This window comes from Acipenser ruthenus, chromosome 3, assembly GCF_902713425.1.
Source record: "Acipenser ruthenus chromosome 3, fAciRut3.2 maternal haplotype, whole genome shotgun sequence".
NCBI lineage: Eukaryota > Metazoa > Chordata > Actinopteri > Acipenseriformes > Acipenseridae > Acipenser > Acipenser ruthenus.
This window is the reverse complement of record NC_081191.1, coordinates 100,522,305-100,549,609: the sequence shown is the minus strand read 5'-3', so window position 1 is coordinate 100,549,609 and position 27,305 is coordinate 100,522,305. Positions and strand designations below refer to the sequence as shown.

Sequence of the window (27,305 nt, the reverse complement as noted above, 5' to 3'; positions counted from 1 at the left end):
GAAGGGGTTTGTCAATTGCTCCCAAGTAGCTTTTCTAATTGGTGCAACAGAAAGATTGACACTGGGGCGGGTTTTGTTCTCGGTTCAGCTGGCGCTTCATTGGGGCACTGTGTGTGTGTTTATGCCTGTTGTAGGCGTGGTATGGAATCAATTCCAAGGCAGGGTAATAACATGAATGACAAGCATTTTTCTCAGTTTGTTCTATATTTAAAATGGCATCTCTAAACAAAGGAAGCCACGTTTGGAAGTATTCTGAGGAAGCGGACGAGATAACCGTGGTATGTAAATAATAATTGCTTATTGTTTGAGGGTAGTCCTTTTATTTCATGAAACAGAAAGTTAGTAAAAAGAAGAAAAAAGATAGAACAGTAATAGTGAAGGTAGAAAGTAAGTTCATCTGTATGTTCATCAATATGTCAAGTCTTAGCATGCTATCACACGCTCACAAGCATTCCTAAGCTTCTCACGCATTGTCAGTGCAATACAGTATATATATATATATATAAAGATTTAAAATATTTTTACTCAGGCACTTCAAGACAATACAGATCCGGGGCCTAAGGCACGGGGCTTAACTAAGCTTTGTGTACTGTGGTAACCATGGATAACATGCCCACGAGAGGAGAGAGGAGCAACTGTTCAGCCAATTGTATTGCCGTGCAGGTGCTGACACTTAGCGTGTCAACCAATTGGCACTATGCAATAATGTGCAAGGGCGGGAGTTCTTGTGTTCAACCTATCAATGATCGTATCAGCACCAAGCGCTGCGAGAGGCAGCGTTTACTGTACTTGATGCTTTCGTTAACTGATGTCGGATGGCAAACTTTAAAAGTCAATTTCTAACTTAGAGAACGCCACATTAAAAACAATCGCACATGTGCATAAACTCTAGGTCGGACTACGCAGCATAAACTCTGAGTGAGATTTTGTGCAAACAGCTGATCCCTGCAAGAAAATAGTTTGAACACTAATTTGAAGAAAGTATAATAATGTGTGTTTTTATTTATTCCACACCTCATTAATGCAGTGGCTTCATTTGCATGGCAGTTTCTATACTGTAATTTATAAATTCTGTGCCGTGAACAGAAAATACATTTTAAATGAAGCTGCGTATTTGTCCCAATGCTAAACAAAACAATTGTGTTGCATGTTCGGTTTTGCCAAGATCGTAATATTGCTACTGTATATTGATATTGCTACTGTTAAATATTAATTTAGCTGATTGAAGTGTTTCATATGCAATATTAAAGCAGTGTACATTTTAAAATGGATGTCAGCACGAACCAAAGGACAAAAGATATGAGTCCCTGTCTTGAGCAACAACTTAACACACCACCTGAAAAGTCTCTCTTTGGGGCTGTGAATCTCACACTCTTTGGGGCTGTGAATCTCACTCTTGGCATCTCTGTCTTGCCTATAAAAGCGTGTTAATATTACCTCCTAAAATGTCTGCAATAATAACATATTAGGCTACTGACATAAATAAGCAAACACATTGTACACTGTCTGTAGGTCTCCTGTGGTTTATGTATATTTACAGCAAACAGTCCAGTCACAAGATAGCCTGTTTTTAGTTCAGTCATTGAAATTTGCTAAACGTCTTATGTAATTCTCTGTCAGAACGCAAATTCCGCATTTTATTCTCACTTTAAAATGCCTGGGCCGGTTTTTAGTCCCAGTCCATCACCGACCAGGGCTGTCAGTATCAGAATGTAATATAGAGTGTGTGTGTGTAGATATGGTTTAAACATTTAAACGCTGACTTTGCAAAGCATTTAAACGTTCATAACAATTTACCAAAAGCACATCCCTACAAGATAGTGTAAACACCTTAAAACACAAACTTAAATTCCTACTACTTTCAGATCCTTATACTGAAGTCAGTGTTCCGTTACTGTACATTGACGAAACATAGATTATTCAGAGGACATTGATTAGTTCACTAACTACAAAGACAGATTTTCTCAATATTGGAGTCATGCTGTATGCAGCTTGACTTGATCCCATTTGCGATGCAAGCAGAACTTAGTTACAGTAGGGGATGCTTTATTGGGAGAACTAAAATTAAGGGAAACTTGAAGTTGCATCATAAGCAAAAAGTAGGCAGAGGTTTAGGATGAGCAGTAAGTAGGCTAAATGTTTTAGTTTTCACAATGTCACAACCCCTCCACCCTCACTATCTACAAAAGGATCAAGGATAAAACAAACATTCCAGAGATCCCAACTACTTCATCCAGTGTTTACTCACCCCACTTCCCAGCCAGTCAGTGCTGACAACTCTGCATGGAGAGTTCAATGGAGCCAGTTTTTGTAACCCATATCAGTGACCTGAAATGACAAGCTTCTATTTTCTTGGCATACATAATTCTGCTGAACGAAGGAAGTGAGGCAGAAATATTCAGAACTGTTCAAGTCCTTTGACCACCGATAATCATTAAGATTTCCGTTTTAAAACAACATCACACATGCCAATATACTGTGCCAGTAGCACTGCCTCAATGAAAGATTAATGCTTTCAGAAGTTTAATCAAAAGACAGAACTATCATGGTGTGTTGTAAAACGTCACATTTTAAATGTTTTACTACAAGGCAGTTTACAACAGCACTCTAATACAAGAGAACTTTTGACCCAGAAAATACACAATAATTGCAGTACAATTTAAATGTCTCACTGGAATGCCTAGCTCCTTCAAACTTATTCAAAAGAAATCTGCTGTCACCAAACTACAGTACTGACACACATATCATACAACACTGAAGACTTCTTATTGAAACTATTGTGTAATTTGTTACAAAGTTTCTTTATATACATAAATACACACAGATATGAAGATTTAAAGCTATGGCTATCCCAGCCAATTATTTAGGCGAAATGCTTACATGTTTTTATATTGGCTACTTAGCAACACGTCACACCATTCAACACTGACCTACAGTACAGTACTGTGTAAAGGGGGTGTTCCCAGTGGAAATCATCTGAACAGTATTGCAGGTTACCTTCCCCCCTTTCCAGGACTGAATATGGTAATCTTTAGATACTAGGTAATTTATGTATGTGGTACACTTACAGTATGACTGAGCTGCACTTTCCATTCTCCACTGCTATTCACCTAAGGACTCCCAACTACTGTAGTCAACCTGAAATGTAGTTTTGTAACTATTTTCAAGCGCTTGCATTTCCCAATCCCTCGTCCTTTAAAAAGGAAAGCACTGTTTCTTGCCATGAACACTGCTCGCCCAGTCAGTGTGTCAGAGGTGCCTCAGCTGGCTTCGCATTGAGATCTCAGCAGCAGCGAGAATCTATAATGACCAGGAGCAGCTGTGCATGAATTACCCTGGTGGGAAATGAGACCTTAACCAGGGAAAGAAGACAGGCCTTGGAATCTCACAACATAAACAATAGGAGCAAAATAAATGAGACACTGATGACACAGTGTGTAAATTTAGGTGCCTGAAACTAATTTGCATTGTGTTTGTGCAACGGCCAGATATCTGTCAAAACATCATGCTCCCAAACAATCTGGAACAGGCAGAAAAAAACAGCCATACCAGACCTGAATGATGTAGTGCCAATTAAAAGAAGAAACTCCCTGTTTTAAGTGATACCACTTACAAACATCTCAACTCCATTTTCTTACAACAAAGCCCAGCAGCAGGTTTCTTTCCATGTATTCTAAAGTACTTCATTCCCTAAAATACAGTGTTACCATCAAAGTGCCAATAGTGTGTGTGCATTCATGCTTCCAGGATTTTGCTTCTGGCGGTATGTTTTCACAATGCCATTAGAACTGAAGAACATCTGACTGTAAACAATCACTTCACACTGCTATTAATGCACTGCTCCCTAGGATAAAGGCTGCTACACCAATGACTTCATCATACAGTACTCTTAAAGGGATAACACTGGTAACGCCAACAACTACAGCAACGTGATAATCTGTCTGGTTACAAGACACAATAAGAGAGATCCACCCCCACCCCCAAGTCGTCTTTGATTTACTGAGAATAGGTGACTATCAGCAGGACACTAAATTATTTTGTGGCTGTCTGCAGGTGACTTACAACACAAGCCTGGTAGGACTTCAGACAGTCATTTTGTTCAGTTAGAGAGAGACATTAAAAGAATTTATATATACTCCCTTGACCTGAAAAATGTAATGAAACCTGCTTAATGCAGCTTTGATTACAGGCTGCATTTAAGAGCAGCAAGAGTATTTCATGCTATGTAGCATATTTGTTAAACTGCTGCAGGGTAATGTACCAGTGCTTACCAAGACAGATTAACTATTACTGAGTTACTAACCACTTCCTTCTTTAAACAAGACCTGTTTTATAAGCTTTCATCATTACTTCTACATTGTAAGACTGATCGCTGTTTAAATGGAAGCGATCTTAATGAACACGAGTAACTGCAGAGCACAATTTAGAGTAAGTTGTGTGTGGATTTAGGCTATCTTTTGATCCACCTTAAAGGTAAGAAAGTCAAAGCTGACACACCTTGTGCAGCAGCCCTGTAATTAAACTTGACAGCAACACCTGGAGACACCTGGACTCAAACTCACATGTCTGGTAGATTCTGGCAGAACAAACACAGTGCTTTTAAATGCTTTTAACAACCTCCAGCAACCATTATGCAATATTACAAAGGTTACTATTGAATTTGAGATAAGTAGGGTTACCTTTATTCCCAAGAAAGCACATCCTTGCACAAACAACCAAAACAAACCACCGTACATCAATTACAGACATTTTTGCCAGTGGAATGGGAGTTCAAGCTACAGATATTACAATACTGTGCAAGGCAGGGATGGAGATAAGACCCCTATTGCGTAGCATTTTCACCCATTTTAGGTTTTACTAGGAGCTTGATTAGCCAAGGTGTATAGGTAACAAGCTTACTGGCATCTTATTAAAGTCATACTAAAACTAGGAATGGATCAAACTTGCATAATAGTATTATATGCCACACCAAGTACTGCAAAGCAATTCCTTCTCAAACAACTATCCTTAATCTGAGAGAAATATTTCTGAAGCTTTACAGCAATTGCCTATTAACCTTTTCTAAGAGGAACAAATGCTTACAGTATTGTGAACCAGAATCACTTTAAATGTTCAGACTTATGAATTTCCAGCCACACATTAGGATTAAAAAACTAATAGTCGCCATTCCAACAGGCTGTGCAAGCTTGTACTGATGACCCTGCAAAAAGCACATCGTTTAATTCATGTCCTTATGTCATCAGCCTTGAAGAACTATTCCAAAGTTCAAAGGTTCATAAACACACAATTTTCAACCAGCAAAAGGTATTGTCTTAAAGCTGAACAGCTCTGATAATTTTTAAAAGCAAATTGCACTGTAAATAGCATGTCTGGCATTCGGGTTTCATTTACTTCACAAAGTACTAGGTAGAAACGTTCAACTTTCAGTCTCTGCCCTTTGATAATGTGTTTACTGTTGGACTCAAGATTCAGAAAATATCCACAAACGATTTTATTTATTAAAAAAAATAATAATAATCTTGTCAGCGATCGTTTCATAGTCGATGCCACACTAACGCTACTAAAATCGGAAGTACAGTGCAACAACTTTTCAAAAAATCCAAGAGTATTTTTAGAAATATAACCTTTTAAATAAACTGGATGATAAAGCAAACACTGCCAAGTGCAGTTGACACATTGTATCCCAGCACCCGTGCATGGTTAGCAACGCGAAACTTAACATTTAACAGGTTTTCAAAAGGACAAAACACTTTAAACTGTACGTTTCAAAAGGAATCACTGAAACTGTTCTCACAAAGACTACACGAAAACGGAACCTTGTAACAGTAGGCGATGGGAGTTCTTATCGTGGGATCAGAAGTTCAAAAACACGCTTTCTGTAGATTAGATAACACGCCATGCATTCCCTACAATCTACTTGCAAGACTGATTTAAATCGCAGAGCGAGAACAACAGTTACGAGTGAAACTCCTGGCAACAGAAAATCCAGCGTGGTTTTAAATGATTTTGTATACACAAAAAACCACCAGTTCGTTTTTTTGTTTGGTTTTTTTGCATTACTAACACTTTGCATCACCTCACCTACTTCTAAATATGTTGCCAATAAATGTGATTAAAAATGAGCATTCGTTTTTAGACTGGCGGGCAAAGCGCCCGACTGTGTGGCCTTAACTCAACCATTAAATCGAATGGCACAGAGCAAATGCGTATCCCGCTCCAGTAGCCTTCACAATCTGGTAAAATGGTGAGTGTTTCCCATCCGATTAATTATACATCTACGTTTCCCCAAGTGTGGTTTCCTTACCTCGCTCGCTGATGATCCCGATGAATGTTTTCTCTCGCCATCCTCCTCGGGTGGACCTGTCCATCGTGTCGCCATTATTTCATTTCAAATTACAAAGGCACAGACCAAGACTCCACATTGAAAAACACAAATCCGACGGGCAGAGCGAGTGTACAGCGTTATAAAACCATAGGTCCCCGGCAACCCACTCCGTCTTCTTCCCTCATTTCGTCGAGGGGAAAAAAAAACCTAAAGAAAAAAAAGGGGGCGGAAAAAAAATGAGGTTCTCACAGTGTCAGGTTTTGCGCCTGCCTCTTGTTAATTGTAGTGGCCAGTTATTAAATCTTGCCAGACCTCTCAGAGCACCACCCAGCCTGCCTTGGTTCATCACTACAGTCACAACTGATTTTTATCACTACAGAAATGCTGGAGGTTATATATCATATCCATAAGGTGTCAACAATTTAGTAATATAATCTGCAGGCTATTTGAGCTTGCAAACAGCGAATTAATCCGTTTATTTCGCTTCACGTATACAGACACACGTTTGACGTCCTCAGCGTGGAGTTATTACCAGTAAAGCCAAGAAAAGCCTTACTAGTCGTCCACTTAAAGGAAATTATTTTATGTTTAGACTTTTAGATAAGGGACACAAAATAATATTTACTAAGAAGTCGGATTTGGGGTATTTATAGCCTCAGAAAAGTAATTTTCAAAATTAGCTTTAATAAAAAAAATTATACTTTGATATATTTGCTGTAGCTAGAAAAGTCCATCCCAAAACGTAATAGTTGTTTCAGTCAAAACATATATATATATATATATATATATATATATATATATATATATATTACATTGAAAACCAAAACGTGGTGTTTTCCATGAGGAATAGCAGCACTGCTCTTTGTCCACGTTTATTTATATATATATATATATATATATATATATATATATATATATATATATATATATATATAGATAGATATAGATATATAGATATATAGATATATAGATATATATATAGTATTTATCTTGCTCTTAATTGTATTATTACTTGTACTGTGATACTTCAAATGTATTTGCTTAAGATTGTAAGTCGCCCTGGATAAGGGCGTCTGCTAAGAAATAAATAATAATAATAATAATATGATCAGGTGCACTCCTTGTAGGCGTTTCCTTATTTAATAATTAATGACCTGGGGCTAACATCAGAGGGCTTGCATAACCAGCTACATGCATTTATGTTAGATTCTGCAACTTTATATTACTATCCTCCAGGTCTATTGATTTTCAAGCATGGTGATTCTTGCAAAGCAAGTTAGCAGTCGTAATGGGCGATCATCAAAACAATGGTAGTAAAAAAAGTCAAGCCATTTTATTTACCTGATCTAAAGAAAGTCAGCACTCTGTAGTTCATAAGTCGTGTACTATGAGTTTAGGGATAAAAGCCAGTGTACATCAAAGCGTTATCTTTTGCTGTTTGTTCAACCAACGTTACAGCAAAAGGCCCGGGCCTCAAGGATTTGTCCACTTGTCGATTTTGGCAGAGGGGATCCCGCAGATCGCAAACACAGGCTTGTGACTTCTTGTTCTGCCCTGGGTCGTTCTTTGGTTCATTTATTTATTTGCAGTGTAGATTATTTTCTCATATTAAAAAAAAAATTAAAAAGATACCCAACAAAAATGTATCCAAAAGTGACATATTTTATTCAAGCAGTTTTTTTGTGTGTGTGTAGAAAAAAGAAACCCAGCAGCTACGTTCAAACTGCAGTCGATTCAAATGCCATGATAAAAAGTGTAAAACGACACCCCTTTTCAGACCACACAGAACAAAAAGAGTGTACTTCAACAACAAAGCTTCCTTAAGTATCAAGCGTCCAACACAGTTGTAGCTTTACTTTGGGTTACTTGTTTTAACAGAAAAAAACGCCTCTCTGATATACTCCAACCGCATTTTCCACCCATAAATTGAAATAATAACGTTCACAAAGTCATGGCTACACTATTGTAGAGTCGAGTTTCGATTACGGGTTCGTGAAAAACATTTATTTCCATCAATATCCCTTTCTTATCGCTGTGGTGGCGCGGCGGACTGTTGGGAACCCACTGCGAATCCCGAGAACCAGCCCCCTCGCGCTTTGTCAGCGGCACACCCAACCAATCACATTGTTCTTTTTAATTCGTAATTTAAACTCAGCCAACTGGATGCGTTCTTACATACCTAACAGAGGGTTAAACTCTATAGTCCATTAGAGTGAAAAATAAATTCAGTTCAGTTTAGTCAGTGGACGTAGTCTGGTGAAAGGTGATGTGTAGTTTAGTTTAGGTTAAAGTCAAGGCGGAGTGGCAGCGATAAAGAGAACAGACCGTTTGGATTAGACAGAAGAAAATAAACGAAATTGAATTACAAGCATGCTTCATCAGGTTAAATATTGATATGTTGCTTCTCGAGAACCACGACCAAAGCTTTATAGACTGAAGAACTAAAATCTTTTTGTATTATTTTTACATAATTAGCACAAAAAAAGGCCAAATACTAATAGCTGGATCCTGTCCTTAACCCTTTTCATGCATGAAATATTGAAAATAGCTGAATAAAAATGTTTGGGTTTTTTTCCCATTAAAACATTTTTTCCATTGCTATAATACATTGCATATTCATTGAGGCTATCATCAATTTGCGTCTTCCATAAGCCTCCATATAAAGACGAGAGCTTTTTTTTATATATATATATAATCTATATCCATGAATTGGTTATTTTGTTTATTTATTTATTTAGATATCTTGCATGTTGTTTTTTAGCAAAACGGGTACATACACATTTTTTACAAAATCTCAAAAGAATGCCTCGACACTTGTTTAAAATGATCTTTGTATATAAAAAAAATGAAAGTACTGTAATTTAAATGACTGCATTTGAATATATGGAATGTGAACTTGATTGGTTGTCGCTGTTTTGAATCTAACTACTGCAAAATTTGAAGGAAACACTATGACGTCACAGTGAATGTCTAACTCCTGTACAGGTCATTTTCAATGTTTTTGCGGACGCAATATTGCTAATGCCAATATCTAAAAGGCGTCTGTCTCAAAACACTAAGAAGATTATCTCGACCAGGGTTTGAGATTTTTTCAAAGCTGACGATAGACATACATTTTCTTCTATTTCATGGCAACAAAAATCAGGGTGCTTTAATATTTAATTCGTTTTATAAAGTACTAACAATACACCATTAGCTCAGTTGAAGTGAAACAGTCAAATGGATTTCACACCATACACCTTATTATCATCTCTGGGTTGTAAATACAGAGCAAAGTGTGGTACAGCACAGAAACAGCATAATTAAAGCACTGTAAATGGCGTTTAAAGTACTAAATAAAATTAAAAAAAAAAAAAGTAATATCGACAGTGATTATTGTTGGTATATATATCCAGGGCAGAATATGCCATGTGAAATATCATCTGCAGGGATATCTGAATGTAACGAGTTAATGAAGAAAGCCAGGCAAGAGAGGATTATTTTTTACAGTCAAGGCTTCTAAGGACATTTTATATTAATCTTTAATGGTTGCAAATTTGACAGGACCTTGTTTTCACATTGCATCGAGTATGTGCTGGGTCTTTGAATATCCCTAAACGAGTCACCAGCACAACTTTCAGCAACTAACCAGGCCTCCCAGTCCTGCTTTTTTAGGATCCAACCAACGTAATATAGAGCTGTTTGTGGTACTTTAAATAAAAGTTGGCTAGAAAATGTTTTTTGTTTTGTTTTAATGGCACATCCCGATTGTGACTATTTTGGCTAGTTTTGTATGAGATGAAGTCTAGTCAGGAGAGGGTCCATTGTTTTGTACTTACTTTTGAATCTTGGCAGCATGTTGACATTAGGGGTGCACCCCTAGTTGACAGCCCTATTTATCTGGATTATTCCTGCAGTGTCTGCGCTTCATTTATAATCGACCGGAATGCGTGCCTACGCCTGCTGTGCTTACCACAAACTTGATCGAGTTGGGACAGGACGCACTTGGCCTTTCCAGCATCACAGGCTTGGAATGCCCTTCCTCTTGGAGAATGAAATATTATTTCCTGGCAGGCTTGTAAGGAATGATAAAATACTATTTTAAACCTCTGTTCCTTTTTCCTTTTTATTTTAAGCTGCAAAGTGATATATTGCTGTATTGTACGATTTAATTGTGTTTACTTGTTTATTAGGTTGATCATATTTGAACACATTTTTGAGCTCTAACAACTCATTTCTTCAAGTATGGAAGGGTAGGGGAATGGAAGATGTGTTTGAGAATTAGCTAGGGAAGGGGGGAGTTTACAGTTGCATTACCCTGTTTTGGGACTTGGATTTGGCTTGGACACCAGAAATCACACCCATGCTATTCATGAATGTTTAAGGTTGACCTACCACAGAGCAGACAACCTAAGTTAGGGCAAAGTACCCCCTACGAACATCCTGATGCTTGAAACAGTTCAGCTCTGCCACATCTCACTGGCTGCACAAGAGATTTTACCAGCAATGTTTTCAGCTTATATTCATATATTATTTTCAAGCAACGTCAAACATAACAATATAGAGCTGCATATTAGAAACAGGCTTGTAACCCGGAGGTCCCCGGTTCAAATCCCACCTCAGCCACTGCCTCATTGTGTGACCCTGAGCAAGTCACTTAACCTCCTTGTGCTCCGTCTTTCGGGTGAGACGTAATTGTAAGTGACTCTGCAGCTGATGCATAGTTCACACACCCTAGTCTCTGTTAGTCGCCTTGGATAAAGGCGTCTGCTAAATAAACAAATAATAAAATAATAATAATATGCAATGTTACTATTTTAAGTTTTTTATATATATATATATAAAAACATAATAAATAGATTATAAATCATATACAATATTAACATGTGATTTGATTTCTATACAATAGACATAGTGCAGATTCTTTGGGTTAGCTATTAATGCAGTGTCACTGTAAAATATCACACAACCTCATTATTGATGTTTTACATACCTCGTAATGAGTAGTCTTTGTTCTGTAGATTCAGTGCAGAAATCCACTGAGGATTTGGTGTATTTTGCTGACTGAGAATTATTTCAGATTGGCTCTTGCCCCACCCAGCCACACACTTGCTCATAAATACAGAAGATGCCATGCCTCTAATATATGCAGAAAAAAAACAGATGGGACTACTGTGGCACAATAGTAATCGTTAATCACTAGTTAGATGAAAAATTGAGTTAAAAAAATTATTTAGCATGAAACATTAATATAATGGACTTTTTTATTACCTTGGAAAAATACTTTAAAAATCCTCATTGTCAACAATTTCCCTTGGACATGGGATCATTCATGCTATATCTACTGTACACCACAATGCCCCATGTATTGGCCTCTGCATTCTAGCAGAATGTAGATAATATTACAGAGATCAGATCAATAAAGAGGAGCTTTTTTTTAAATAATTCAACACCCTAGAAACATTTTGTGTTGCTGCTTCCTGTCATTCTTAAGAACAGACCACATGGGGCTAGTGTTATCTAAGAGAGACAGTAGATTGATTTGGATAAATGTCTGGTAGTTAAATCTGGAGGATGGGAGTTGCTTCCAATAACCCCCAGTAGACCCCTGCAGCCCCTCTCTTAATAAACCGTGCAGCTTCAATTTAGCCCATTTCACCACTGTTGTCATGACTTGGATAGCTTATATTCTTACTCCTGCAATTGCCTCACCAGTGTTTTTTTGGCTTGCGAGCTTCTGGTTTAGGGTACAGTGATTGTTATCTACCACCTCTTTCTGAGAAGTCTGTCGGTATTTTGCTTCTAATAGTCTGATATGCTTTTTCAAGGCTCAAGGTCATCATTAGAAGGTCAAAGCCCACATTGGGGGCATGGTGTGCCTTGCAGGGTGATCCTGACTGACTCCCTGAAAATCTGTGGGAAGCAAACAAATAGAAATGTATTCTGACAGAGTTACTGAATATAGGCTACACTTAGGGCCTGACTTTCAAAAGGGGCAAAATAAGAACTAGGTCGCAAAGTGATTTCTAAAACTTGATTTGGGTCACTAAACATAAGGCTTTCAAAAGGTTGATGATACAATGTGTCATGTATCCACCTGTTGAACCCTTAAAATATAAATAACTTAATTTAGTTACATAAATCAGGTATTAAAAATCATTTTGCTACCGACTTCTTATTTGGCACCTTTTTAAAATCAGGCCCTTGCTGTCTTTAACGAACACTGTGTTGTGAAGAATGTGCAATGAAAACAACATTATAGACTTCAAATTATTTCTAATGTTATGTTTGTTTGTTTAGTTTAGGATAGGATTAATTGGGAATCCAATCTGTCTGAATAAAAGTCTTCTGTCTAAATGCAGTCAGGCATAGTTCTGTAATATTTGTAAATGTTCAACATTCATTGGCAATGGTTCTGCCTTCACCCTAAATCCATATATTGTATTATATTGTATTCCTTTTTGTACCAGTTATCCTTACCAGGAAGTACATTGTAGTCCTATGCATACAGTACAGTATATTTTATTGAATTGTGAATTAACAAATACAGCTTGTACTATAGTTTGCTACATTGTCTATATGTATATATATATATATATATATATATATATATATATATATATATATATATATATATATATACTGTATATACTGTATATATCCAAATATACATTGAAAATGGACACTGAACAAACTATGTTATTTGCCTGCTGTGTATATCAACACAAATTCATTTGTTAAAGAATATTTGATACATAAGAGTAAACAAAATCTTTTTTTACAAAACCATGCTCCCTATAAATGCAATATGAAGCAATACTGATATATTAAAGACTATTAAAGCCTTGATTTATTTTATTAAAGTCCTGCTTTTGTTGCTTTTGGCTCTTTGACACACGCTATAGACAACATTCCATCTTCACCCCATGAACAGACTATAGTATAGTGTAAGATTTTTTGTATCTAATTAACAGTATATCTTTTTTGGTTCAATAGTTTTATGTTATTCAGTAATGCGGTTATATTTTCCACACATTAACAAACCCCTACACTATACAGAGTTAGTGTCACAAATAGGGCAATGATGTCACATGGGACCACTTATGAAAAGATTCCATGACAGATGCAGAGAAAGACAATACGTGACAGTGTTCTGTTCTGAAGAGAGGCTCTCAGCGACACAAAATGCAGCTGAACAATAGGAGGGTTCTTTTGACTCATGCCAAAAAATGCCATCTTTAACAAGAGTGCCGTCCTATCCTGCATTGTCCAATGGTGAGCTCTGCTTTCCCCAAATACAATACATTGGTTATCCTGTATGAATAATCTAATCACTAGGTGAGAAAGAAAAAAATGTGTGTGTGTATTGTATCACTCTTATCTCTACTTTTTATTTCAGTAAGGGAAAACTGGACCTTGTTCAGGTAACTTTTATTGTTGGGAAAAATTCCTGGGCAAAGTTAAATGGAGCAAATGTGGAGAAGACATTTTTTTTATTCAATTAACAAGTCATTAATAATGTATTAACTAAAACTGTAACTGGTCAACCTGCAGTATCCCATAACATTGTTTAGTTTCATACAAATAAGTAATAATTGAAATGCAGACTGTTGTCCATTTCCTAAAAGAATGTTGAGCTGCAGGCACACAAGTCCTGGAAACATTATTGCCCCTGTGTCTCTAAATGAACCAAAGAAGAACGCTCCAGCTACCCCCTTTGGCAGCACAAGGACATGCGGAAAATGGCATCTGGAAGTTATGTTGTAAAAAAAGGGGGGGGGGGGGATCTCATGCATTTTCAAAATGGTGTGTTTTACTGATCAACATATGAAACTATACAGATAATACTTCAGTGAAAATGAGTGGCTGGCTAAGGTAAATAATCTGGGCTGGGTTCGGTGGGGGGATGCCAGCATCATTGTCGAGGGCTAGTGGACGAAACACAGAAGACAGGAGGTGCCCACCTGATGACCCCTGCAAAGTGCCCCACCCAGCCCATTCCATACGGTTGTCATGGTGAGATGCTAGGGAGGCTGCACTTTGGTTGATCCCTGGAGCCAGCATCGCCACCGTTGTGTGTGCTGATGCACCAAGGAGGCTGCAAATAGACTGATGCCTGGAGCTATTACACTTGAGCCATGAGTCAATAGGATGTCCACATTACCTGGAGGGAAAGCACTGAAGGCTCACATATTACAGCAAAGCTACATCTTGATTGGTTCCCACCACTATTATCTAATTTTATCTTGGCATAAGCCAAGTTTAATGTTAGCATGAAGTAAATAGCAGCTACTCTCATGTAATAAAAATCATAAATATGTAAAAACTATTTTCAAACCATTACAGTCAATAGACATTCAATACAATAAAAAAAACCACTAAAATAATGATATTTTTGGCAGTCAATAACCCCATGTAAATAGCTCACAGTCTTTATTTCTTTTTGTTACAGTACATGGCCAGAATCCAGGTGTGGCCCTTTGAATTTCACCTCCATTGCTTGCCAGCGTGACTCACCAAGCACCTCTGAAACCACCCTTTATTTTAATTTCTGAACAGTACAGAAATGAACAGGCTATCATGACCGCTGTCACGTTGATTCAAGTTTTTGGAACACTATTGCTCTCTGGAGAGAATAAACAAGACTAGCATTCGGTTGGATTATTGGAATCACATGGCATTAGGTTCAGTGTGAGGTCACCGTGAGAATGACAGGAAGATTATGCCACTCGGCTAAAAGGGAATTATCTGTATTCCTGCTATGTGTGATAATCAACTTTCTGTAGATTCGTGGATAGAGATACTGCGAATTGGGCTTCTATACACACAGTGGGCAAAGATGAAATTGTTCAGGCACCACAGTCGGCACTGGGAAACAACCCCCCTCCTTCTTGTCTTTTTGCTGGTACCGTATGAACAAGATAACAGAGGGTATAACCCAGGTATTTGCATAGAATAAAATACCTTTTCAAACCCTGTGAAACAAGGGTAGCAGCTTTTATATATATATATATATATATATATATATATATATATATATATATATATATATATATATATATATATATCATTCAATCATATAATACAAACACATTCTCTAATATATAACTTTAACATTCATACATGTATAAATCTAAACTCAAAACCACACCCACACCTTCATAATAGGAATACTATGATAACAAACGTTACAACATTTTTTAAAAGTCACTGCAGTAAGCCGACTGTAATATTTTTCATATATCTATTTTTGGAATTCATTTATAAATGGTCCCCACAATTAAGGGTAAAAGCTTTTAGTGGCCATGGAGTGACAGTTTTGTAAAACGTATCATTTTATTGCTACTGAAAATAATATTGGAATGTTTTGTGACATTTTGCATACACCAAAAAGACACTGATGTACTGTTACAAAAGTTTACATTTTTTACAAATATAGGGCCTGGACTATCTGAATGTCAGCAGAAAGACATCGTTTAGATCAATTCAATAGACCCATGGTGGTATGATTCCATTTCTTAGAAATGTATCCAGTAAACCTCCTTATTAAATAAGCATGAGAATCTGTGCAGGACAGACAACATCTTTATAGTTCTCAGGCAGCACAGACATCTCTTTCTTTCCCCTAGTAAAGCCACTCTCTTCATGCTGCGGATGAACCACCTGTTTCTCAGACTAGGTTCTGTGCCCTTTGTTACAGGGTCATCCCAAATGAGTGACTTCACAATGCCTCGCTGCTCTTGGAATCTCTTTCTTTCTGACATTCTTTTTGAGTTCCACTTACATTTCTGTTGCTTCAATTGAAGTGTATTCTTTGTCCGGAAACAAAAGATGGATACAAAGAGTTGGTAATGCATTTGGTCAACCTTATCGTCTTGAAAGATATACATTTGAGTAAAAACATATACAAAACATAACAACTATCCATTTACAGTAAGTTTTCTATTTGGCAGGGGTATTTAATGTAATAGACATGATCTAAAGATGAAGAGTACTGTAGATAAATTAGAAACATAAAATAAAACATTTATAAGAAATCACATTTTCAAACTCTGGGTGCTAAAAAGTTTAAGCAATGTGTTTTGATTTAATATGTTCTTACTCATTAGAAAAGTAACAATTCTCACAAATCCGTTATTGTTTTGCTGTGTATTGTTTTAAAGCAGGGGTGTCCAATCACGGTTCTGGGGGGTGATTCCACTCCAGGTTTAACAGGTAACCACTCCAAGGCCTGGATGCAGGTTTAATCGATTCAATTAAACAATTTAGAACAGGTTTGGAACAAAGACCAGGAGTGGAAGTGCCACATTTGGCCACTGCTGTTTTAAAGCCTACTCATCCTACTAGAACCATTTAATTTGAACCCTTAATTGAACTATAATTTGCCTAATCAGAGCTTTTTAATTATTTTAAACAGTTGGAGGTTCCAAGTTAAATATAAAATTATATAAGGAACTTGAATTCTCCAACTTTTTGTAAGCTAAACAATTTTTAAAAAGTCAAATTAAGCTAATTATTAGTTCAGTTAAAGTATCAATTAAGTAATTGAGAGCTTGATTGGAACAAAAACCAGCAGGACAGTGGGTCCCCAGGACCAGGGTTGAGAACCACTGACTTACAGTATTGTGGCAGGGGACATTAGATTCAGTCAATGAAAAAAAGCTTGCTATGATACCAATATCTTTGGATTGTATGTATTCACGTATTGAAACTCATTTTCTAACTAGACACAATAGCACTGAATGTTTCTGTTCGGAAAGCTTATCTAATGGAACCAGCTGCAGCTCTTATCATTTAACACTGCAGCAACTGTTGCATGTTTTCAAATAGGGCTCCAGTGAATTTTAGTCATTCAGTGTGTTTAAAAATTCCATTACAACCATAACTGGGATAACTAGAATATATTTCTGTTCAGCAGTATCTTCAAAAAGCATAAAACTTAATGGTTGGTTGAAATAGGATATTCATTTTTCTTTATCAAACGTACTTGTTGTTCTGTTTGTGGCTACACACAAACATATATTTTCTTAACTTAGGTACTAAGGTACTAGTATATACAATGTTTTATACTGCATTATACTTTCATATCCAGTTTACAGCAGTATGTTCTTTTGGAAGTGTGCAGAAAGGATATTTTTTTTGTTACATTTTGACCACTTTTTTAAACTTCTAAATTGAAATGGATTTACCAGCACGCAGGAGGATGATGGGCAATGTAGTTCTGAGCAGTCCATGCGGGTACATGGGAAGCCATCTTGAGGCACGGAATGCAATTTAAAAGTTTAAAAAGTGGTCAAAATGTAACAAAAAAAATTAAAACAATACACACACCTTACGTAGCAACACATGGGAACATGTAACACAATAAAATAATAAAGGTCCTTATGTACCCTTTAAGTATTTTACAGAGGTCTACTTTGTTCCAAGTTAATAATTGCATTTTTTTTTTATTACAACCAATATCCTTCTTAAACATCAATATTTATATAGAATTTTTTTTCTTAACATATCGCTGATTTATAGTGGTCTTTCCTTTAAGGACAGTTGCAAAACAAATAACTTGAATATACTTGTGAAAGTAATGTAAGATTTTATTTGAACTATTCACAAAATATCCTAAATTAGCTGCGATCAATGGATTTGAGGATGCCAGGACTAGAAACAGCATGTACAGTATGTGTCATTTTCTGTGACTCTCTGAAACAATTATCAGAACCAATGCAAGCTTGCAAGAAACACTGTAGGAAATTACTGAAGACATTGAGCAAAACCTACACACATGTGACCTGCAGTAGATATACAGTGCAGTGAAAAAGTATTTGCCCCCTGTCTGATTTTCTGCATTTTTGCACATTTTTCACATTGTATTTGGTCAGATTTTTTTGTGGGTTGTAGTACTATATAGAGGGAGTCTGAGAGAAGAAATGACACCAAAGTTTGGTGATTCTTTCATTTGTTTGGTGTGCAAGGTAATCAAACATGCAATCTTCAGTTGTGAAAAAGTTATTGCCCCCCCAGTTAAGGGATAATTAGGGTCAGCTGTTTGAGTACTTTGGTTAACAACCAAGCCTGGTTTGGGCCAGCCGTGCCCAATATAAATCTGACTAACTTTGGCCCTTACCATCAGAGTGAAGTTGTCAGCACACAGGTTCTAGAGGCACATCATGCAACGAACCAAAGAAATTCCTGAAGACCTCCAGAAAAAAAGTTGTTGATGCCTATCAGTCTGGAAAGGGTTACAAAGCCATTTCTAAGGCTCTTGGGCTCCACTGAACCACAGGCAGAGCCATATTGTCCAAATGGAGAAAGTTTGGGACAGTAGTGAATCTTCCCAGGAGTGGCCGTCCTGCCAAAATCTCTCCAAGAGCAAGGTGTAAAATCGTCCGGGAAGTCACAAAGAACCCTAGAACAACATCCAGGGATCTGCAGGCCTCTCTCACCTCGGCTAAGGTCAGTGTTCATGACTCCACCATCAGAAAGACACTGGGCAAAAATGGGATTCATGGCAGAGTAGCAAGGCAGAAACCATTGCTCACTAAGAAGAACATGAATGCTCGTCTCAAGTTTGCCAAAAAGCACCTGGATGATCCTCAAGAGTTCTGGAACAATGTTCTATGGACAGATGAGTCAAAAGTGGAACTTTTTAGCTGACATGGGCCCCGTTCTGTCTGGCGAAAACCAAACACTGCATTCCACAGTAAGAACCTCATACCAACGGTCAAGCATGGTGGTGGTAGTGTCATGGTTTGGGGATGCTTTGCTGCATCAGGACCTGGACGCCTTGCCATCATTGAAGGAACCATGAATTCTGCTCTGTATCAGAGAATTCTACAGGAGAATGTCAGGCCATCCGTCCGTGAGCTGGAGCTGAAGCTGAAGCGCAGCTGGGTCATGCAGCAAGACAATGATCCGAAACACACAAGCAAGTCTACATCAGAATGGTTGAAGAACAAGAAATTTAAAGTTTTGGAATGGCCTAGTCAAAGTCCAGACCTAAACCCCATTGAGATGTTGTGGCAGGACCTGAAACGAGCAGTTAATGCTCGAAAACCCACAAATGTCACTGAGAGAAAGCAGTTCTGCATGGAGGAGTGGGCCAAAATTCCTCCACGGCTCTGTGAGAGACTAATCAATAACTACAGGAAGCGTTTGTTTGCAGTTATTGCTGCTAAGGGAGCAATTACTTTTTGACACGGGGGCATTGGGTGTTGCATAACTTTCGTTAATAAATAGGAGGCTGTGTGGTCCAGTGGTTAAAGAAATGGGCTTGTAACCAGGATGTCCCCGGTTCAAATCCCACCTCAGCCACTGACTCATTGTGTGACCCTGAGCAAGTCACTTAACCGCCTTGTGCTCCGTCTTTCAGGTGAGACGTAATTGTAAGTGACTCTGCAGCTGATGCATAGTTCACACACCCTAGTCTCTGTAAGTCGCCTTGGATAAAGGCGTCTGCTAAATAAACAAATAATAAATAAATGAAATATGTATCACATTTTTGTGTTATTTGTTCACTCAGGGTCCCTTTTATCTAAATGTTAACCTATATGTGGGGTTCAGGGGGCAGAGCTAGGCACCAACAACCTATCATCTGCTGTCATCAATTAAATCTACCGTATTTAAACATTAGTCACCTCTACCTCGCTGTTTTGTGTTTTTTCGTTTCCTCCTCCTCCCTCCTCCTCCTCTAGCATCTCAACCGCCTTTGCATCGGTCTCCTCTGGGGGGTTAGTGATTCCACTTTCTCCAACCCTTTGTTAAGCTCCGCTTCATTTACCTCTAGAGGAGGGTTCTCCATGAGTCAGAGGGGACCCCCGGCCAAACCCTGCCATCTGCATGTATGTTTCTTTTGGGATTCTTCTTTCAGGTCTGATGCTTCTATGTGAGGATCCCCAAGCGGTGGCATCCCTCGTGTTTGTCGGGTCTCCTCAAAGATGGTGGCCCCTCTCCTGTTTGTTGGGTATCCTCAGCGACGGAACCCCCCTTCTATTATGTTGGGCTTCAAAGAGGTGGAACACCACGCATTATATGTTTTAACAAATACTAACTTTATGTTTTTTTCCAGTTCGCGAGCCTCTTCGTATGTCGGGTAACCTCAGAGACGGTGCCCCTCTTGGTATGTCGGGTCACCTCAAAGACAGTGGCCCCCCTCCTGTTTATCGTGTCTATCGATCAAGTAAATGTTGGGCCTTGAAGAGGCGGAGCCCCTCTCTCCATGTGTATATGTTTACTAACTCTGTCAATAAACACTATCAGGTGTCATAGCTCCGCCCCGTGAATATTAGGTTTTGGTTGAAGATCTGATAACATTCAGTGTCAGAAATATGCAAAAATGCAGAAAATCAGACAGGGGGCAAATACTTTTTCACTGTACTGTATTCAGTACCCTTATGAAATAACCAAAGAGATCAAAACAACTTTCAAAGTGGAAGTTGTATCACATACTTCTGCCTCACTGGACTGAGTGGAAGTGCGATTCAGAAAGTTAGCCCATTCGGTCCATTCTGTATAGTGGCAAGTTACTGTGCCCCACATAGTAGCCTGTGTCTAACACACAAAGAATACTGAGTAAGCCATCACAAAAAAAGAGTACCATTGTTATGAGTGGAGAGTGCACTGAAACACCAGAACGCATTGTGATTAGCCCAATGAGACAATATTCTACAGCCTAAGCAAGACTTTTCCATGGTAACAGGACTAAGAACACTTGCCTTTTAGTTGATACTGTTGTACCATTTGAGACCACCATTTTAAGAACATAAGAACATAAGAAAGTTTACAAACGAGAGGCCGCCATTCAGCCCATCTTGCTCCTTTGGTTGTTAGTAGCTTATTGATTCCAGAATCTCATCAAGCAGCTTCTTGAAGGATCCCAGGGTGTCAGCTTCAACAACATTACTGGGGAGTTGGTTCCAGACCCTCACAATTCTCTGTGTAAAAAAGTGCCTCCTATTTTCTGTTCTGAATTGTCTATACCTTTTAGGATTTTGAATGTTTGAATCAGATCGCCGCGTAGTCTTCTTTGTTCAAGACTGAATAAATTCAGTTCTTTTAGGCTGTCTGCATACGTCATGCCTTTTAAACCCGGGATAATTCTGGTTGCTCTTCTTTGCACTCTTTCTAGAGCAGCAATATCCTTTTTGTAACGAGGTGACCAGAACTGAACACAATATTCTAGGTGAGGTCTTACTAATGCTTTGTAAAGTTTTAACATTACTTCCCTTGATTTAAATTCAACACTTCTCACAATATATCCGAGCATCTTGTTGGCCTTTTTTATAGCTTCCCCACATTGTCTAGATGAAGACATTTCTGAGTCAACATAAACTCCTAGGTCTTTTTCATAGTTCCCTTCTTCAATTTCAGTATCTCCCATATGATATTTATAATGCACATTTGTATTGCCTGCGTGCAGTACCTTACACTTTTCTCTATTAAATGTCATTTTCCATGTGTCTGCCCAATTCTGAATGCTGTCAAGATCATTTTGAATGACCTTTGCTGCTGCAACAGTGTTTGCCACTCCTATTTTTGTGTCGTCTGCAAATTTAACAAGTTTGCTTACTATACCAGAATCTAAATCATTAATGTAGATTAGGAATAGCAGAGAACCTAATACTGATCCCTGTGGTACACCACTGGTTACCTCGCTCCATTTTGAGGTTTCTAACTCTAATCAGTACTTTCTGTTTTCTAAATGTTAACCACTCCCTAATTCTCAGTTTGAGAATTAATCTTTTATGCAAGACTTTGTCAAAAGCTTTCTGTAAATCTAAATAAACCATGTCGTATGCTTTGTAATTATCCATTTTCAATGTTGCATCCTCAAAAAAGTCAAGTAGGTTAGTTAGACACGATCTCCCTTTCCTAAAACCATGCTGACTGTCTCCCAGGATATTGTTACCATATAGGTAATTTTCCATTTTGGATCTTATTATAGTTTCCATAAGTTTACATATAATAGAAGTCAGGCTTATTGGTCTGTAGTTACCTGGTTCGGTTTTGTCTCCCTTTTTGTGGATCGATATTACGTTTGCTATTTTCCAGTCTGTTGGTACAACCCCTGTGTCAAGAGACTGTTGCATGATCTTGGTTAGCGGTTTGTAAATAACTTCTTTCATTTCACTGAGTACTATTGGGAGGATCTCATCCGGCCCAGGGGATTTGTTTATTTTAAGAGCTCCTAGTCCCTTTAACACTTCTGCATCTGTTATGCAAAAGTTATTTAAAACTGGATATGAACAGGTCGACATGTGGGGCATGTTGTCTGTGTCCTCCTTTGTAAAAACCTGTGAAAAGTAATCATTTAATATATTTACTATTTTTTTTTCTTCATCTATGATTTTGCATTTGTGTCTCTTAGACATTTAACCTCCTCTTTCTGTGGATGTTTTCTCTATTTTAATCCAATCTACTTCTGTTAGTCTCTGTTTCATACCTTCATAGTTTGCTTTTCTAAAATTGTAAACCTTAGCTTTAGCCATTACTTTTGGGGTTTTAAAAAATACTTCAAATGAGACCATGTTGTGGTCTGAGTTTGCCAATGGCTCTCTGACCTCTGTTTTAGTTATTCTGTTTTCATTATTTGAAAAGACTAAATCAAGGCATGCCTCCCCTCTAGTCGGTGCCTTGACAAATTGCGTTAGGAAGCAGTCATTTGTCATTTCCACCATTTCAATTTTGTCTGTCGTGCTCCCCACCAGGTTCTCCCATTTTATACAGGGGAAGTTGAAATCCATTAGTATGGCTTCTCCTTTTCTACACGCATTTCGAATGTCATTGTTTAACAGATTATTTTGTTCAGCGTCTGAATTTGGCGGTCTATAGCATGCTCCTATTATTATGCCCTTTGAATTTGTGTCCATTATTCTGATCCATATTGATTCTGCATTGTTTTCTTTGTCCTGATTTAACACCTGGGCTTCAAGACTATTTCTTATGTATAGCGCTACCCCTCCACCTCTTCTGTCTTGCCTGTCTTTCCTATACAGTGTGTACCCTCTAATATTATATTCGTCTCCATCACTCTCAGACAACCAAGTTTCTGTAACACCTATCACATCGTAGTTACTTGTTAGTGCAGTAGCCTCAAGTTCTAACATTTTGTTTCTGAGACTTCTTGCATTAAACAATTTTGACGACTAAGGCTGCAACAACATCTGTTTAGGACTATCTTAACTTCCAGAGGAGTTGCAATAACCAACACTCAGCCGGAGCAGGTGGAACATATATGCTTTTATTCTCAATCAATGACGTGCTCTGATCATCTGTTGGAAAAAAAAAAAACAGCAATACTTCTCCACAGTGTCTTTCAGGCAAAAAGTGCCAGCGTAGATGATTCTTTGGTATCAAACAGGAAACACTTTGCAGTCCATCTCATGTGTTTCCATGATTGACCCCCATAGAGAGGCTGTAGGTAGTGGTTTAGCAGGTACCAGGTACAGTTTGTTTTCAGCAAGAGATTGTGGACCAGGTACATTGAACTTTAAGGACAAATTTGAAATATCTCAGTTATGTTAACTCATATATTCTGGTCGTCGTTTTGAATCGCTGTATATAATTCTGTTTCAGTAATCACATCCTGGTAACCCCTGTGCCCACACATTTTGATAAATAATAAGGGCTGTTATTTATACAGATCAATAAATACAGGTTTTACTTTCTCTGGAGGTTTTTGTTGTTCTGTTGATGAAAGGTCTGTGGACAAGCACTTCCTGGCACATGGCTGGTATGGCTTGTTCTCTGTCGTGCAATATCTCCTTTCCTGTCAGTGTCACCTTCCATCGCAGAGGACTTTCCTCTTAGGAAACAATCCATTGTCACGCACAGTGTGATTGTGCACTTCTTCACAGGTGTGGAAAGGGTCTATTTGATCTGTGTGAAGGCCAAACAGATCAAGCCACCACCCTGTGTCTACAACTTTTTATGTGTTCCAGGAACACATCTATAAACCAAAGGATTTCCTGAAAAAAACAACTTGGACTGTCTGTGCATGCAATCAAGCTATCTGCAAACACAAAGGACGGACTAGGACACAGTCTGCTCAATCCAAAAACAGAATACAAGTCTTACATTGTTATCTTTGGGCCTTTCTAAGATACATCCCACAGCGTTATTCTGTGTCAACCACTGTAGAAAAAAAGTGCCGTAAAAGAAGCTATAAAATAATAGGAAACACCTTGTTCAAATACCTTTTCTAAATGTGTCATTTTAGTCTTGCTTTTAACAATTTCAAACAGTTATGTACGTCACAATCGTGCCGGTAATGAATGTAAAGGATTCGAGTGCAAAGTCGCAGAGAAATAAAGGCCTGTTAAACCATGCAAATTGTCACAGGAATATAGAACGATGCATGCAAACCTACCACTATATGGGGTGCCTACCACTTCATTGATACAGTACTTATTTCTTGGATAAAGGCGTCTGCCAAATAACCTATTATTATAATTATTATTATTATTATTAATAAATCATATAAGGCTAAACAGAAAGATTCAGGGGAAATGTGCTATGCAGATTATTGTTTACCAGTGTTTGAATTGACAGTGCCGGTGATGGGGTTTCTGTTGATAGTTTTGCTATGAATCATAGAACATTTAGATTCTTAAGCCCCAGCGTTCATCCCAAGAGGTACTGTGAGGCATTGTGAAGTCACTCATTTGGGATGACCCAGTCAGTGTGGTCCTGCAAACTCCAAACGTGGAATCAGACTGTGATGTCACAAGCAGATGTGCTGTTGTTCCTGGAAACATTTGTTAATAGCAAGAAAAGCCGTCGGAGAAATGTCTTTTTGTTTCTCCAAGGTACATCCTTTATTCTTAAGTTAGACACATCTTATCTAAAGGACTGGTGCATATTGAGGTTGTGTATGTCATACTTTTGCTGCATATTACCAGCAAAATAAAAATTCCTGAAAGCTGATATGAAAAACTGAAGATTAAAACCACCACACACAATTGTTTAATATCTAACTAACTGCACAATTAAATCCCATACATCCAGTATAAAAATGACATTGGGCACCTGAACCTAGGATTGAACAGTTCCTTGAAAAGCTCCTTCTCTATCAGTGAGATAATCTACTGCACAGTCTGGAATGTCCCCACTGCAGCAGTTGTGTTTGGTTTTCTTTTCAACCCTCTTGAGTGTGAGTAAGTGAATACATAGATATATTTAGAAAATATATAAAGAAAGACTTTGATGTCGAGAGAAATTCTATAGGCTTGGGAATAGAAAAGGGGAGTCCTAACAGTACAGCTAATAGCACAGTTAAAACCAGTGCTCCTGCTCAACAAGCCTATTTGTGTTGCTCACCACCCCACCTCCAAACTTAAACATTAAAGTCACAGCTAGATTTCCGAGAACAGTTTACAACACTGGAATCCTCTTGGATGAATCCTCCAGCCTGTTAGGGGTAAGGATAAGCCCAGATACTGTGCTGTGAAATGCTCTTTTAAATACAGGTTGATCAAATCAACCCCTATTTACTATAAAACACTGCTCGTATGGGGCTGAATACCTTAACACAGTAAACTTCAATTCTGTGCCCAACAATAACTTTTCAAAGTCTATTTTTTCTTTCACTAACTGTTCATTATATGGTCCTTTTTTTTTTCTTAAATCTGATCCAGATTCATTCCTTCCCAAAGTGTAATGACCCACTAATCTTCAATTTTCTTTAATTATTAACATGTTCTTTCAAATAGATGTCTCCTTTGAATGACATATTTTAAGTACTAATAGAAGACTCTCCTTGACAGTTTTTTCACATCCTAGCACCCCTTATACATTTTCAATTTGCATCTCTCAAGTGATATAATAAGATTTTTACATTTCATAAAAGCAAAACAATAAAATTTGGAAAAATTGTGATTAATACAACTGTAATTGCTCACTGGGTGAAGCATTTCCTTTTATAGCACTTGGAATTCCTAGGAGTGGTTTTCAGTAATGAGGATTGCCCCAGCTTAACTAACCTGGATATAGTACACTATGTGAAGGGTGTGTCTATTATGGCAATGCAGTGGCCATCAAAGCAGGTCTCGCACAGGGCCATTAAAACTATGTGACAAATGTCTAAAATATAGGTTTGGAAGGGGATGTTAGCAGTCCTAGATCAATTCTGGACATTGTCGTACTTAGCATTCCTCACAATCAGGATCAGCTGTGACTTCTTTCTTGTGTGTTAGTGCTCAAAGCTTTTAAAAGGCTTGCTATTTAAATAAACAATAGTAACCTATGTCAGTCTATTAAAAGTGATTGCAGCTTTTAAAGAAGCAGTTGTTTAAATGATGATATCTGGTAGTACACCAGATTAAAGACACTTTTGTTTGGAGACTGGAATTGTTCCCACCCCTTCATCACCATCACCAACCAGCTGCTGCCTCTAATCACCAATATGCTTTGACCCCACTGACACCGATAGGGCGAAATGACTAACGAAGTAAAGCAGAGAACTTTCTTTAAAGAAATTGTAGCAGATTAAATCCTTCCATACATCGTACCCGTTTTGCACTTCCATTAGCAAAACAAGCCTCAAATGTGCAGTTGTGAAAGAAACACATGTTATAGCCAATGTAGTTCCATTTTAAAAATTGATATCTGGTAGTACACTAGGTTACAGGAAGTTCTCACTTTTCTATGCCTTATTCACAGGATACTTGTTACACTTGCACTTCTTGGGTCATTTTACTTTAGGAGTGTCTTCTGGGTCAAAGCATGTTACTGGCTGAAAGCATGTCAGTCAACAGGGAAAGCACTTGGTTGGGTAATAAAAGGAAAGAAGCTATTAAAAGGGGTGTGGGTAAATTCACCCTCCAGGTGAAATGATCAAGCGAGTGCAACACTAACTGAAACCATTGCTTGCAAGCAGAGATTTCTTTAACCCATCACATTTTAAAGTAAAAATACATTATTATAACCTGTGTTGTATTCAAAACTGCACTTTTGAGACCTATATAACAAAGTGCATAACAGGTAAGATTCATGGAATTATTTAGTTGGA

General features: G+C 37.9%; 1 protein-coding gene across 1 annotated transcript in view; it reads right to left on the bottom strand.

The window, feature by feature from the left end:
- LOC117435676 (rho GTPase-activating protein 21-like) overlaps positions 1-8,393 on the bottom strand; it is a 97,148-nt gene extending 88,755 nt beyond the window's left edge. Inside the window, exons 1-2 of the mRNA XM_059019793.1 lie at positions 7,667-8,393; positions 6,305-6,532 (exon numbers count right to left, since the gene is read on the bottom strand). Coding sequence (XP_058875776.1) covers positions 6,305-6,379 — 75 coding nt within the window. The 5' untranslated portion in view covers positions 6,380-6,532; positions 7,667-8,393. The remainder of the gene's footprint in view (positions 1-6,304; positions 6,533-7,666) is intronic.
- Between the last annotated feature and the right edge of the window lie 18,912 nt (positions 8,394-27,305).